The 13,814-nt window shown below is 32.6% G+C and overlaps 2 protein-coding genes across 2 annotated transcripts; one reads left to right on the top strand and one right to left on the bottom strand.

Moving 5' to 3' along the window:
• Nucleotides 1-7,548: 7,548 nt before the first annotated feature.
• LOC129951753 (putative nuclease HARBI1) lies at nucleotides 7,549-8,535 on the top strand. The gene is made up of 2 exons (XM_056064075.1): nucleotides 7,549-7,892; nucleotides 7,950-8,535. The coding sequence occupies exons 1-2, from the start codon at nucleotides 7,765-7,767 to the stop codon at nucleotides 8,458-8,460; spliced, it is 639 nt and encodes a 212-aa protein (XP_055920050.1). The 5' UTR covers nucleotides 7,549-7,764; the 3' UTR covers nucleotides 8,461-8,535.
• On the bottom strand, nucleotides 8,469-9,507 carry LOC129950792 (uncharacterized). Its single transcript, XM_056062710.1, has 3 exons — nucleotides 9,300-9,507; nucleotides 9,059-9,233; nucleotides 8,469-9,005 (listed from the first exon to the last, which is right to left on the bottom strand). Coding segments are annotated over exons 1-3 (714 nt in total). The 5' UTR covers nucleotides 9,302-9,507.
• Nucleotides 9,508-13,814: the final 4,307 nt, after the last annotated feature.

Genomic DNA, 13,814 nt, shown 5'->3' with positions numbered 1-13,814 from the left:
AAAGTAAAGTAAACGTAAATAAAAGACATACAAAATATTTTGTCCATGGTATTTCTTTTTTATTATAAAGTTTGAACGTTGCCAATATGTATGAAATAATACATCATTTAAAAAACATTAATTCTGTTGAGGTAATTTTCGACCACTTTTGACACATATTGGGCGGTATTTCAGCCATAACTTGACGAAGTGACGGTGACAGCCATTCCATCGTCGTTTTCGGGGATGTAAGATCCAATCACACCAAATTCCCCGATTTCTCTTCATTCAAATACATAATAAATGTTATATTTTTCTAAAAACGTCTATTCTAATAAATTAAACCCTTTTGTACTCGATGTCAAAAAAGCTTAAAGATTGTTTTTAAGTTCAATTGGTCAGAAATTTCTAACCCTTTTAAGCTCTGACTCACCAACCAGCACCTAGATGAAAAATACAATAGACATTTTGTATAACGTCATTTCCTGGGCCCCTATTTTTATTGATTGTTTTCAAAACAATGTTTTGAATTGACAATTAATTGGTATTCATACCTTGAACACTTCAACAGTACAAACACGAAAAACAAAACACGCGACATGACACTTAAAAATGTGCATAAATAATTTTTCTTTTCTTGTAAACAAACTCAAGATGACAATGTTTAGTTTATTTACAATAATAAAATGTTAACCAACGCAATCAATAACAACAACTTATATTATTTATCATAAGTGCTCTAAAGTATAATGCCAAAGTTTGCTAATCAATTAGAATAACCATTAGCATCGTCATCTACATAAATTTAGGTTTTATTTCTTTTCTTCAAGTTTAAGTACTCTTAAGTACACGATGATTTCATTTAAATAATTCTTAGACCTCAGCATGTGCATATTTATCATTTAACAGTAATCAGGCTTCAGAAAGTATGAATTATATTATTTTGATACCCTTTTGAAAGAAATTTATAATTATTATTGTTGCTTATATTTAATGAGTTATTTATATGCCATGTGCCAAATGCGGCAAATATTTTTTCCTGACACATGTACATACGTTCGATTTAAAAATAATTACACGTGAATTTTTTCAATATGTTTATTTTATTTGTAAATAAAATACCATAGTATATGAGTCAAATAAAAATTAGAACGTATTTAATTTTTTTTGTTTTCTATCGATTAAAACACACGCCTTTAATTGGCGAGAAATATCGTATAAATAGATACGTATAAGTTGAATATGATAATATGAAGAAAATAAATACTATAAAACGTCTTTTTACTGCGATACTAAAATTGTCATTCATGATTCTTTTTTGCGAATTAATTATTTCAATCAATCCACTTTTAATTATCACGAATAAATATAACACCTTGATCTTTTTATGAGCTATATAAATATATGGAAATTACCTAAATGATTTAAACAAGAATGGTAGCATATTTTGTATGTAAAGAGTTGGGGTGGAAATACTGTAGTGACCATTTTACTGTACTCAAAATACTCTGTGCCAAATACAGTATTAAGTAAGTAAGTAAGTAATTCATTTTATTAGAACAATTATTTGGTCACAAAGTTTAAGTATTACGGTTATGAATTTAATTGTGTAATTTAGAAAATTACACAATTCTTTCCAGTTTCTTCCGTTTAAAATTTCTAATGTTTCCATCATTTTAAACGTTCCTTTTCTTGATATGCAAGTCTTAAGTGTTGGAAGATTGGAAAAATGCTTATAAAATGAAAGTTGTCTTCTTTGGCCTTCATGTTGCACAGCGTGCAAAATTGGACGGATGCAAAATTTGTATGGACTGCCGTTAGGGTAGATGAGCTCACATCTCGATTTAAACAGCAGCGATATTTCTTCGTAGCTAAGGTTATCCTGAAAGTAGTTGTTACTGCAGAGGTGATAATTTAATTGTGAATACATAATTCTGCTTTCAAATTGTCGTGCTTCTTCACTCAATGCGTTACGAGTGTAGTCTTTATTTATTTGCATTAAGGAGAGAAGTTGTTCTTTTAAGAAGTCTTGGTTACTGGAAGTCCAGTTGAAATTAGTGTTGTAATAAGATGCAATGTTTTTGCCATTTCTTCATCCACCAGTCGATGTTTCTTTGTTCGTAGTGCAGCAATTTTTTGTTAGATGAGTATCAAAATGTGAAGCAATTTTTAAAATTTAGTCAGCTTGAAACTTAAGGGTATTAGTAAAAATCTTAGGCAACCCTGTTTCAAGATATAATCTATAATTTGGGATGTTTCTTGGTAGATGAAACATTTGTTTGCATTTTCGACGAAATTTTTCAACACTTCAAATTCATATATTCCCCAAATTTGAACAACATAACAGAGTGTTGGTTTTACTACGGTTTCGAAGACTTTATATTTAGTTGAAAGAGTGATGTTTTGGTTGTTAAATATTTTTCGCCACGTCATGTTGCAAAAGCTACGGGAAGCAGCAGCTTTTCCTTGAAGGTGGTTTTTGAAGTCTGGAACCGTATTAATTTTTACTCCCAGGTATTTTTATTCTTGAGTAACTTCAGCGAAAATAATAAAGGACTTAATAGGCATCCTTGTTTAACCTCTGATTCTGTATCGAACCACTGAGAGTAAGCTGAACCATCCCATACTGCTACTTGCGTCCCCGTATACATTTCTTTCATAACTTTGATACATTTTGGCGAAAGACCTACTTGTGACAGCTTGTAGAAGAGTGCGTTTTGGTTAACAAGGTCAAGTGCTGCTTTTAAATCGACGAAAAATGGGTAAACTTTCTTTTTCTAGCTTGAAATGCTTTTATTATTGAAGTGGGACAAAATATTTGGTCAACAGTTGAGTAATTTTTTCCGAAGTTCCGTAAGAATTTCATTATTGTCAACCCAATTTTCAAGCCTGTCCACAAATCTACCGCAAAAGATTTTAACCATCGTGTTTATGAATGAGATTCCACGGTAGTTTTCAGGAATATTAGAATCACACTTTTTATGTATTGGAAATATCACGGACTTTTTGAATGAGTTTGTTATTGTAGCTGTTGTTGATATCATATTAAAAAGTTGCTTTAGATTGTTGTTCAAGGTTGAGCAGGCGTTTTTGAAGAATGCATACGGTATACCGTCTTCACCGGATAGTTTTCCATTTTTTACTTTAAGAATAACATTTTGGATTTCATTAACTGTTATTTCCGAATCTAGAATTTCGTCCAAGACTAAAAGACATGTGCGAACGATAAACTTGATTTGTTGAAAAGTAACCCTTTTAAGTGCAAATTGAGATCATCTGCGGATATAGTTGCGTCTATCACGAAGTTTACCCGTTTATTTCCTTGGCTGTTTTTCCAAACTCTTTTTTGTTTTTAATGAAGCCTAGTGATCGCATTTGGTTGTTTTGAAATTTAACTTTTTTGAGGAAGCATAGTCTTTTATACACAACATTGATTCTAAATACAATCTCTTCAGTTTTTCTGTGTAGCATTTGTGTATAGAGAATGTAAAAAAGCGAATAATTTTTGCCATGCTTTAACACATTAATAATCGAACCATTTCTGTTTAAATTTTACTGAGGGAGTATGATTTTGGGTTTGTGACGAGCTTCGTATGCTTGATGTTACTGCATTTGATAATTTTTCCGTACAATTAAGGTTTGCAGCAATTTTGGAAAGATGTTTGTTTAATTTGTTTTGATAAGAGTTTCGGTAGGAGTTTAAGTTCTTTTTGTCGTGTTACAATTTTATTAGTCCACTTCAACACTACGGGCATATGGTCGGAGTATGTTTTGCACTGTACTTCAAAAGTTGTATTACATATGCTGCATGTAAAAATACTGTGTTTTCAAAATACTGTAAGTCAAATTTCTGTATCTCAAAATTCTGTTTTCTTACAGTTGTTCGTATATTACTTGGATATGCATACGGTGTTTTAAATTTACAGTATTTTAAATACAGAATTTAGACATGCAATGACCAAACAGAGTCATACAAAATTTTGAATTCCATACAGAATTGTGACCATACAGTATTGTGTTCGTAAAGAATTTTGACAGTATAATAGCATATACAGTATTTCAGACCCAAAACGTTAACAGTCAAGAAAGTCGAAATACTGTAAGTGCCATGAAACTGTATCTATAATACTGCATGTCAAAATTCTGTATGAACACAATACTGTAGGGTCTAAATTCTGTAAGAACCCAATATTGTATAACCACAATTTCTTAGACATGCACATGCTAACGAGCATTATCAAGAATCTAGCGTCCCAAAAAAACATAGGCGAAAAATGAGGTTTTGGCAAAAGTGGTTTTGACAATGATTGCATGAGAGCTAGGAACCTATCTTTTGCTTTCTTGAGATTATTCAGAACGACCAATAACCTCATTTTTAGAATCCTCTGTGCAACAGCGAACAAAAAATTCAATAATCTTTGTAAAGCAAAAAAGCGAAATGCTGACGAAAAAACATAGAAATGGTAAATAGGGCGAAAAACTCAATGGAGTTCTGGAAAGCAATAAGGCTTATAAGTGGAAAAAAGATTCCAACGGCTACAGTACTGCACATTGAACAAAATTGAAAATTCATTTTACAACACTTTACACATAGTAGCACCATCGCCTATATCCCAAAATGAGGTAAAAATAGTTATTGGAAAAGCAAAAAAATATAAAGTACCAGGGGAGGATAGAATACCGTATGAATATTTTAAAAAATACTACACCAGATTTCTTACGACTTCTAACTTTTGAGTACAACAGAATTTTCGACATTGCTGACGTTTTCTGCTGAGAGTTTTCGAAAGGCAATTATTTTTCCGCTACATAAAAAAGGTAATTTTGAAGATCCATCAAATTATAGAGGCATCTCATTTTTAAATACAGCAGTAAAGATCCTCCTTATATATTGGACTCAACGATTGGCTCAAATCTGAGCAAATATTAAACGAATTCCAAGCTGGCTTAAGGAAAAATTACTCGACAATTAACCAATTTTTTCATTAATAAATATTGCTAATATCTATAAAAGTAAAGTAAAAAAAGCCTTACGCTTTTCGATTTTCGAGCAGCTTTCGATTCAATTCCGCGGGAAGCAGTCTTTTACAAGTTTTATAAATATGGAATCTCAATTAAACTTAAATCTTTTATTAGAGCCATGTACGAAGAAAATGTCGCACGAGTTTGGCATGAAAATTCTCTTCGAGATGAGTTTGGTACGTCAATGGGCATTAAGCAAGGATGCGGTTTAAGTACTCTTCTCTTTATCCTATACATAAATGACATAACTGATCCGGTGAAAGGTGTCATTGATATAAGAGGAAAGAATATTTCAGGACTGATGTTCGCTGATGATATAATTTTCCTAGCTGAAACTATAGACGGCGGCAGCTAATGATAAATAGGCTTCAAATTTATTGCAAAACATGGAATCTGGAAGTAAATCTTTCTTAATCAAAAATGATGGTATTCAGAAACGGTTGTAGGAGATATTCTAGGAGGGAGAAGTGGACGTTTGACGAGGAGCCGATAGATATAGTAAGGGAATACAAGTATCTTAGAGTTTTGATTGCATCTAACTTGAATATATCTAGAAAAACATTTACAATCCATGTTATCGGAATCAAAGCGTGCTATGTGTTATGTGTGGAGAAGTTGCATTCTAAGAAATAGAGTTTCGCACATAGCTAAACACAAATAATTTCGAGCTACCGCAATTGCAACACTGTTTTACGAAGCGAAGTATGGGGGTATCGATTCTGAAGTTTCGTGCGTAAATATTGGAAGAAACTGGCAATTGAATGCTCAACTACTTTTTCAATATCTTAAGTTGCTTAAGTTGAATTTTAATCACTTGCTGAAAAAAGTTGTCAACATGATGTACGATAAGTTTATGAGCGAAACTTGAACCACAACAGCTACTTCTTGGCCAAAAACAGTACACAAAAAATCAGCTTGTTAGTTAAAGTAAGAGGTGAACTCATCAATTTGCACTACATTCCTCTTCGTCCAAAATTTCCAATATTGTGCGATTTATGCAATCGCTAAGAACGCGAAGATGTATTTCATTTCCTGGCGGTTTGTCCAATACTCAAGGAGATCCGAAAGCGCTATTTTGGGATAGATATACTCGGTTTAGAAGAAAAAATCAACATCTTGAATGCATCAATACTGTATTCCAAATACTCTATGTGAAATACTGGGCTATACGAAATTGTGTGTGCATAAAATACTTTATGACCAAAACACTGTAAGTCGAAATACTGTTTTTTGTTGAGAGATACAGTGTTCAGGTTATACAGTTTTTGTTTTTTATTTATAGTGTTTTGAATTTTTAAACAGACATTATTGTGATCAGACAGTAATATGATACTGTTTGATCAAAATTTTGAATTGCAGTTTTTCAACCCACTTCTCTGTTAGTAACTCAGATGCAGCTTTGTCAAATAAAATCTGTTTTAAGTGTTTTTAAGTACATCTGAAATAAAAAAGAAATGATGTTTCCATTTCTTTTTAGAAAATCCTTTCAATCTTTTAATTTAAAACAACGGTAACCCTGTAAGTTATTGATAGGAGAGAAAAATCAGCACATAAAAGCACATAATCAAATAAGTTAAAAAATAACTATACATAAAAACAGTCTCTTAACTATTAAATGGGTGTTTTGTTTGTAAATTTATTTGCTATATGCATAATTTTATTATTTCTCTGAACTATCATTTAAAATACACGTATGCTTGACGTCTTAATTTTTATTAACCTAGTTCTAGAAAAATCTAGTTTAAATTTTATTTCTATTATGAATATAAAAAAAATAAACAAACAATTTAAATTCAAAAATCGTCACAAACGTTTTTTTATGGTAATTTTATTTCAATTTTTTTGCTTCTGATATTTATAGTTGAACAAATAATATTATCATTTTATATGGAACCGTGACTGATTGTACTCAAATTTTATTGTATAAATTCGATACACATATTATGATTTTATCTCGAAAAAGTAAATAATAGTTCCCACTGTTTATACATAACACAAATAGTTATACTCGTACTCTTAATACCAAACTTTCTGTTCAAGGACAAATTTTGTAAATATATTTTTTATTTGTTTAGTTCTAGACTAAAACATTATTGGAGAAAATGATAACGTGGGCTAAGAAGAAATTCGAGGTAGACGTTATCAAATTATTATTTTTGATTTAAATTTTATATTTTATTGTCTGTGCACGTGCCGGCAATTAGAGAAAAATTATTTAATTTTGGACAATGATTTCTTGTTATAAACTTAAAAGTAATAATAATTATATTTAAGTATTTTAAGATTATTCAATTATTATTATTTGGAATAATTATTGTTCACGTATTCGCACATGTCTCTTATATGCTTCTGGCTTTTGATAAGAAACTAGTTATAGCCAATTTAAAAGATCAAAGTGTTTGTGTTTAAATTATGAAAAGAAGTTAGTTTGCTTTTAAAGATTATTAGTTTTATTTTGCATTTGAAATAAAAACTATAGCGTGTGCAGTTTATTGCATTGATTTTAAGTTTTTAAATTAGTCAATTAATATTTTATAAAATATAACATTCAGCCCTATCGGCAATCTCACGTGAGAAATTTCCCCGGGAGTAGGTTTTCTCTCCCGGGAATTTTTCTCCCTATCGGCAATCTCCATCGGAATTTCGTTTTCGGGAAAGAAGTACAACCAACTTAACAAAAAAAAAAAACTTTCGAACACATTTCTTCGAAAGTTTTGACAGCTCTAATTTTGAGTGCAAAAAGTAATAAAATCAAGAATTAAAATGTTTAACGGTGCAATATTTGTATTATTTGATGAGGAAAATCGTGCCGAAAGACAAAATAATGATTTAAGGACTATGCGAAGGGTTTTAAGGGACAATTGCAATCCTCTTGAATTGCCAGAAGCAACGTAAGTTGGGAGTTTATATTTTTAACGTTGACCTCAAGAATTGTTTTATTTTTTTAGATTCAAAAAATACTATCGAATAAATAAACCTATGTTTGTTTATTTACTGGACATTCTGAAAACTTCATTTGCAGAACAAAAAAAATCTTTTGGTATTCCTCCTATTGTTAAGCTTAGCGCATGCTTGCGCTTCTTTGCAGAAGGAGGATACCAAAAAGGAGTTGGCAACGACCATGTCGTGGGTCTAGCTCAGTCTTCATTTTCTGAAGTATTAAAGGATGTTTTAAATATACTTGAAGACAAGCTATGTTCAAGTTGGATTAATATGGACATGACACCAGAGGAAAAACGAAACACAGCCATCCAATTTTACGAAAAACATCGTATACCAGGTGTTATCGGTTGTATAGACGGCACACACATCCGCATAATCGCGCCTACACTTAACAAACACTTATTTTATAATCGGAAAGGCTTTTTTAGTTTAAATGTTTTACTGGTAAAAAATAACCTATATATTCAGCCCTATACTGAGTTCAACGTGAACAAGATTCCAACCGGAAACATTTAATTTCACTTTTACCCTGTTGTGAGTTCCGACGAAAAGTTGTTCTCATTCGGACATCTCCCTGTATTTTCAAATTTTTTATCACAAAGCTCTCGGTGGAGCTCAAGTTCTCTTTCCAAAAATTCACAAGTCCTTTTTGTTTCTGTTGCTTCTTTAGATGAACGTGGGATTGGCTTTGTTTTATGACTGGAAGAGTCACTCATATTTGAATTAATTTGCCTGGAGTCGTCGGCCACAGACATTAGAAGTTCCAACTCATCATCTATGGGTATAGTTTCTGAAGCTTTGTTTTTTTTAGGTGGAGACACTGACAAGTTTTCTTTGTCGGGATCTTGGTTTTCATTATGCCTTTTTGAGCACGACGGCAACCCAAATCGCCGAGAACCCGAGGAACCTTCAACTGATTGAGTCATTCCGCATAATTTAATTATTGCTTCGTCCAAAGCAGAAAATTTATACTCTCGGAAAGGGCCACCCCCAGTTCCGTGCTTCATTTTAAGGTTTTCCGACATTTTATTTTTGATATACTTCTTTTTATCACTCCACACCTAAAAAAAAAATTTGTTAGCTAATTTTAGTTAGATTTAACAGAAACATTAACCTTTTTCCATTCAAATATAGACTTAACAGGTGGTCCAGTACTGTTAAGCTCACGATCAACAATTTTCCAGAATCTGGTTACTTCCTCCTTACTCTTTTTGGAATATCCGGAGGCAATGTCTGGATTTTTTTCCATCAAATCAACCAAAGTTTCCATTTGTTTTTTGTTGGTCGCCCTTACAAAATAAATAATTTAATCTTTTTTTTATTGAACATTTTGAAAGAAAAAATTTATAACTTACATTTTTTTGCTTCATATTTTGTTTAACAGATCTGTTCCCTATCAAAACAAAGACAGAAATACTTCGGGGGAGAAACTTCATTGCCGATAGGGATTTTTATTGGGGAAATTTTTCCTTGGAAATTTTTCCCTTAAAAAAGTATTGCCGATGCCGATTTTTCGAACTAGAGAACTTTTTCCAGGGAAAAAGTATTGCCGATAGGGCTGATTATGTGCTTCTCGAAAAACACACAGCATCGCTTTGAAGAATGGTTCGTGTAACTTTCCCCTTGGACATCTTACTTTCATAAATGTTCTTCATTTCACCTGCAACGCCACCTGTTTCATTTACAAACAAGTGTCTGTGACATCTGTGCTCTCATGGCGTTTTGTGTATTCTTTTTTATAGACCAAAATTAAAATATTCAATTACAAAAATACATATATACTCAGTACTATTAATATATCATTATGAGATAATGATCAAGATAATGATCCTAATAGTGAGACACGAAAGGAAGTTTCTGATGCAGATTCACATTAATCAAATAAGTTATTTAACTAATATTATAACATCGCAACAATTTCTATCCTGGGTGAATGGAACGAATCGAATTTTCCAGCAATAAGTTGAGAACGAGATGGCTATACACCCTTCTTGATTGATCCTGTTTAGACAAGAATGTTCGATTTTGGTGAGGCAAAAACCAGCGTCGACAACATATTTAATATGCTATTAAGAAAGCACTTCATGCTTGGAGTCTCTGATTAAGCTCCAGCATTTTCTGTCTGATTCATGGAAAGATGTTAAATATTTTAAGTCACTCTAGGGTTTCTTAGCTACTCCTGTCTTTATCGAATTAAACGTCAACGATGAGTTATGTCATCTGAATAGGGAAAAAGATTATTTGGCATCAACTGTAAGAGTAATGGCAGGTCTGACAAATGGCTTGCTGGATTCGAAAGATTTAATGCGATCAGGTTTACAATCTATAATTAATTGAGCAAATAACTAACTTACTGGATAAGTTTGTAGAATTATTTGGTCCGAGTTCTGAAAACTATAAAGTTATGGAACAAATGTTACAAGTAGTATGCGAACAAAAAGGGCCGAATGCGTCGAGGTTAGACGTGAGAGCATTCTATCCGAAATGGGAAATAAAAACTTGCATTCCAAAAAGTACCTCCAAGTGCTGAACATCTTTTTGATCAGACCAATTTGGGCTCAATAATCAATTCGCTTGAGCTACATCTATGTAGCTTAATCCGCCCACTTCCTTAAAAGATAAGAGAGATACTAAGCGAAATACGAATTTCCAAGAATTCCGTTTTACCGCACGCCCCGCTTAAACTTTCCAACACCGGCATTGATACAAACATTTTCAACTAGTACTTCTCCAAATATGTTGAAATTGATGAACGAGCTGAAGCTCCAAAATATATTGGAAAAGCCGAACATTGCAGGGCCAAGTTTCTTGTCCAAAATGTGTGTTGTTCAAAAAAGCGACGGAAGTTTTCGTCCCATTTTCGACCTTCGAGGTCTGAATTCTTATATAAAGACAAAGCATTTTCAACTAATTTCTCATGCAGTAGTCCCAGAGTTTCTCAAGCATACTTCCATGTCCCTATATCTATTTCTAAGGCAACGAAGAGATACTGGAAATGACTGCTCTACAATTCGGTCTCTCCATCTCCTTAAATATTTGCTTTAACGCGCAGATAGAAGAAATACTGTTGTCGGGCGTCTGGACCAAAGAAAAGAAAAAGTGGCATTCAAAAATAAAAGAATTGTATGCGGTTTATGCTGCTCTGAGTACATAAAAACATCATCTGAGGAATACCCACATTCTTGTTCAGTCAGACAACAGAACATTGGTAGCATACATTCGAAAAGAAAGAGGAACACACTCTTTAAGTCTTCTGGCACTAACGAAAAAATTATTGATTCTGGCAGACCGTTAGATGATTCGTCTGTCAGCACAATACATTCCAAGGAGGTACAATTGCATTGCGGACAGCGTCCGCCAAGGTGGCACATGTTGTCGCCGGCAAAAAACAAAATTTACAATCTTTGGGTATTCCAGACGTCGATTTGTTCGCATCTGCAGAAATAACCGTTCGTCAACAGCTATAGGTCTCATTAGACTGTAAAGATCGATTAGCTTTCTTCTCAAACGCCTTCAGCCATCAGTGGGACTTTCCACTGGGTTGGATATTTCCACCGCCCAATTTAATGCCAAGGGTATTAGACCACTTGAATTCAGCAAAAGGACGCTACATTATAGTGGCACCAGTTTGAGAGAAAACGTTTTGGATGGCCGATTTGAGGTCAAGAGTCCTAGCAAATACAGTAGAAATAGAAAATCTACAAGAAGTTCTAGTGGATATGTCAACCAACCTTCCACCAGCTCAAGTAGACCGTTTGGCCCTTCAGGCTTGGTTAGTTGTAGGTGGGGTCAACTAATAGTTCCTGAGAAACAACTTTTTAATGAAAGCTGGAGACGTTCTACTCTAAATACATATTATCCAGCAATTAAACTATGGTTAGACTGGTGCAAATACAATACAGTAAATCCGAATTCACCACAATCTCAACACATTTCGAGGCATTTGTTTTCAGACGAAAATCTATAGTACAGTACGATTTTGGTTCACAAGTCAGCCATAGCTACTTTATGGTCCAGTAACCTGAAGATTCCGAAAATATTTTGGTTAAATAACTCAAAGGAATTTCACCTGCTCAACCGAGGAAAGTACAATGGCCAATTTGGGATTCCCAGATTGTATTTGACTGGTTGGCTTCATCCAATGACAAGAATACATTGTTTGAGGCATCTAGAAGAACAGCTACAATTCTCTTGTTAGCATCAGGTTGCAGAGCAAACGATCTAACATTACTGCGGATTTCAAAAGATATTGTCTTCAGCGGATGGAGATGTAATATTGCGGCCAGTTTTTGGATCCAAAACTGATACTTCCACTCATAGGCAGTCCGGGTGGCATCCTAATCAAAATGTCTGTCCAAGTTTTGGATTAATAAGCTCATATCTGTTTCGAACAAAAGAAGAAGATTGTCTTATCTATTTATAACGTTAACAGGTAATCCAAAACCAGTATCTAGGACTGTTATAGGTGGATGGGTTCGATCAGTTCTCAGAGATGCCGGTATTGAAGCATCACCGGGAAGCATCAGATCAGCTGTAGCTTCAGCTAGTTGGGAACAAAATCATTCTATTCAGGATATACTTGCCAGAGGCAATTGGAAAAGCGAAAACACATTAAAGAAATTTTATTGTAAAGAGATACAAAAAATCGAACATTTTATTTTCAAATGTTCGTCCAGATTAGAAATGTATTCTGGATTATCATATTTTAATTAATACCAATTTATGTTTAAAAAAAAAAAAATATTAAATAAAATTAATTACTTTTGGTTAAATTTTTAATAAAAATTCAACCTTTTGTGCTTTATCACTAGCAGATTTCAAACACGTCTTCAAAGCGACGCTATGTTATTTTCTTCCAGCACATAATAACAATTTTGTTGTAATTTCATTTCGTAGTATCTATATATAAATTAATTAATAAGAGTAATAAAGCTCCTTTGGATTCATCTAAAAAAAAATAAGAGTGTTATGTAGACCAATATTCAATATTAATTCAATAGACCTTTTCCACCTAACAATATTTCATCAGAGCTGCGTCGATCACGTTTGATTCCTTTTTTGACGCATTCAACAAAAAGATTGATTTAAAAGTAAGAACAAAAGTTAGAGCTAAGATATCCTTAAAGCACGACCAACAGAACTCTAAAACTTTCCAATCATTAAAAAAAACATTTGTTTTTTAACGTTTTGTATATTTGAAGTTTTGACTGACAGGTTCCTGGAATAGTTAAACCGTCACTTTGAAAAAAAATCAAACAGTCCATCAAAAATGTCAAAGTGAATTAGACTCAATTTTTATCATTTCACAATTTCTTAAAAAAGTTATTTTTCAAAACATATTTTTTAGACATATTTTAAATAACTCAACTCTAATGCTTTGCATAGCCAAAACTTAGTCAACTTGTTTGTCCTTGGAATCTTCAAAGTTTCAAAATAAGAGAAAAACAAACACCTTTATTATTTTTTTATTTTTCAAAGCTCCTCGAATACGAACAATACTACTAATTAATTTCGTTTGTTAAGTTTTCTTATTAAAAAAAAAAAATCCAAAGTAAGACCCTTAAAAAAATATAAACAAAGATAAAATAAAAATATTGAAATACTTAACAAACTTTACTCAGGTGTATATTTTTATATAGGTAAGAAGATTCCTATAAAAAGAGTTCTTCATCAGAAAAGCTTGAAAATAAAAATACAAAACAAGTGTTGTGTACTTATTTTTGCTTCACTTATTTTACATATCTTCGCGACCTCCAATCAGAAAAATTAAATATAAACAAAAAGAAAATAAAAAACAATAACAAGGAAGAATGAGTCAATCTATAAATGTGCAATCACTTGTTGAAGCAGCAGACATAAGAAATAAAATA

The sequence above is a fragment of the Eupeodes corollae genome, chromosome 3, assembly GCF_945859685.1.
Source record: "Eupeodes corollae chromosome 3, idEupCoro1.1, whole genome shotgun sequence".
NCBI lineage: Eukaryota > Metazoa > Arthropoda > Insecta > Diptera > Syrphidae > Eupeodes > Eupeodes corollae.
Note: the sequence above shows the minus strand (reverse complement) of the source record. Positions and strands in the feature narration are given on the sequence as shown.

What these genes read in the sequence shown, in the direction of transcription:
- LOC129951753 (XM_056064075.1), top strand. Translation starts at nt 7,765, where the DNA reads ATGTTTAACGGTGCAATATTTGTATTATTTGATGAGGAAAATCGTGCC. An exon ending in CTTGAATTGCCAGAAGCAAC is followed by an intron (nt 7,893 to 7,949) that starts GTAAGTTGGGAG and finishes TTATTTTTTTAG; the next exon opens with ATTCAAAAAATACTATCGAA.
- LOC129950792 (XM_056062710.1), bottom strand. An exon ending in CTATATTTGAATGGAAAAAG is followed by an intron (nt 9,006 to 9,058) that starts GTTAATGTTTCT and finishes TTTTTTTTTTAG; the next exon opens with GTGTGGAGTGATAAAAAGAA.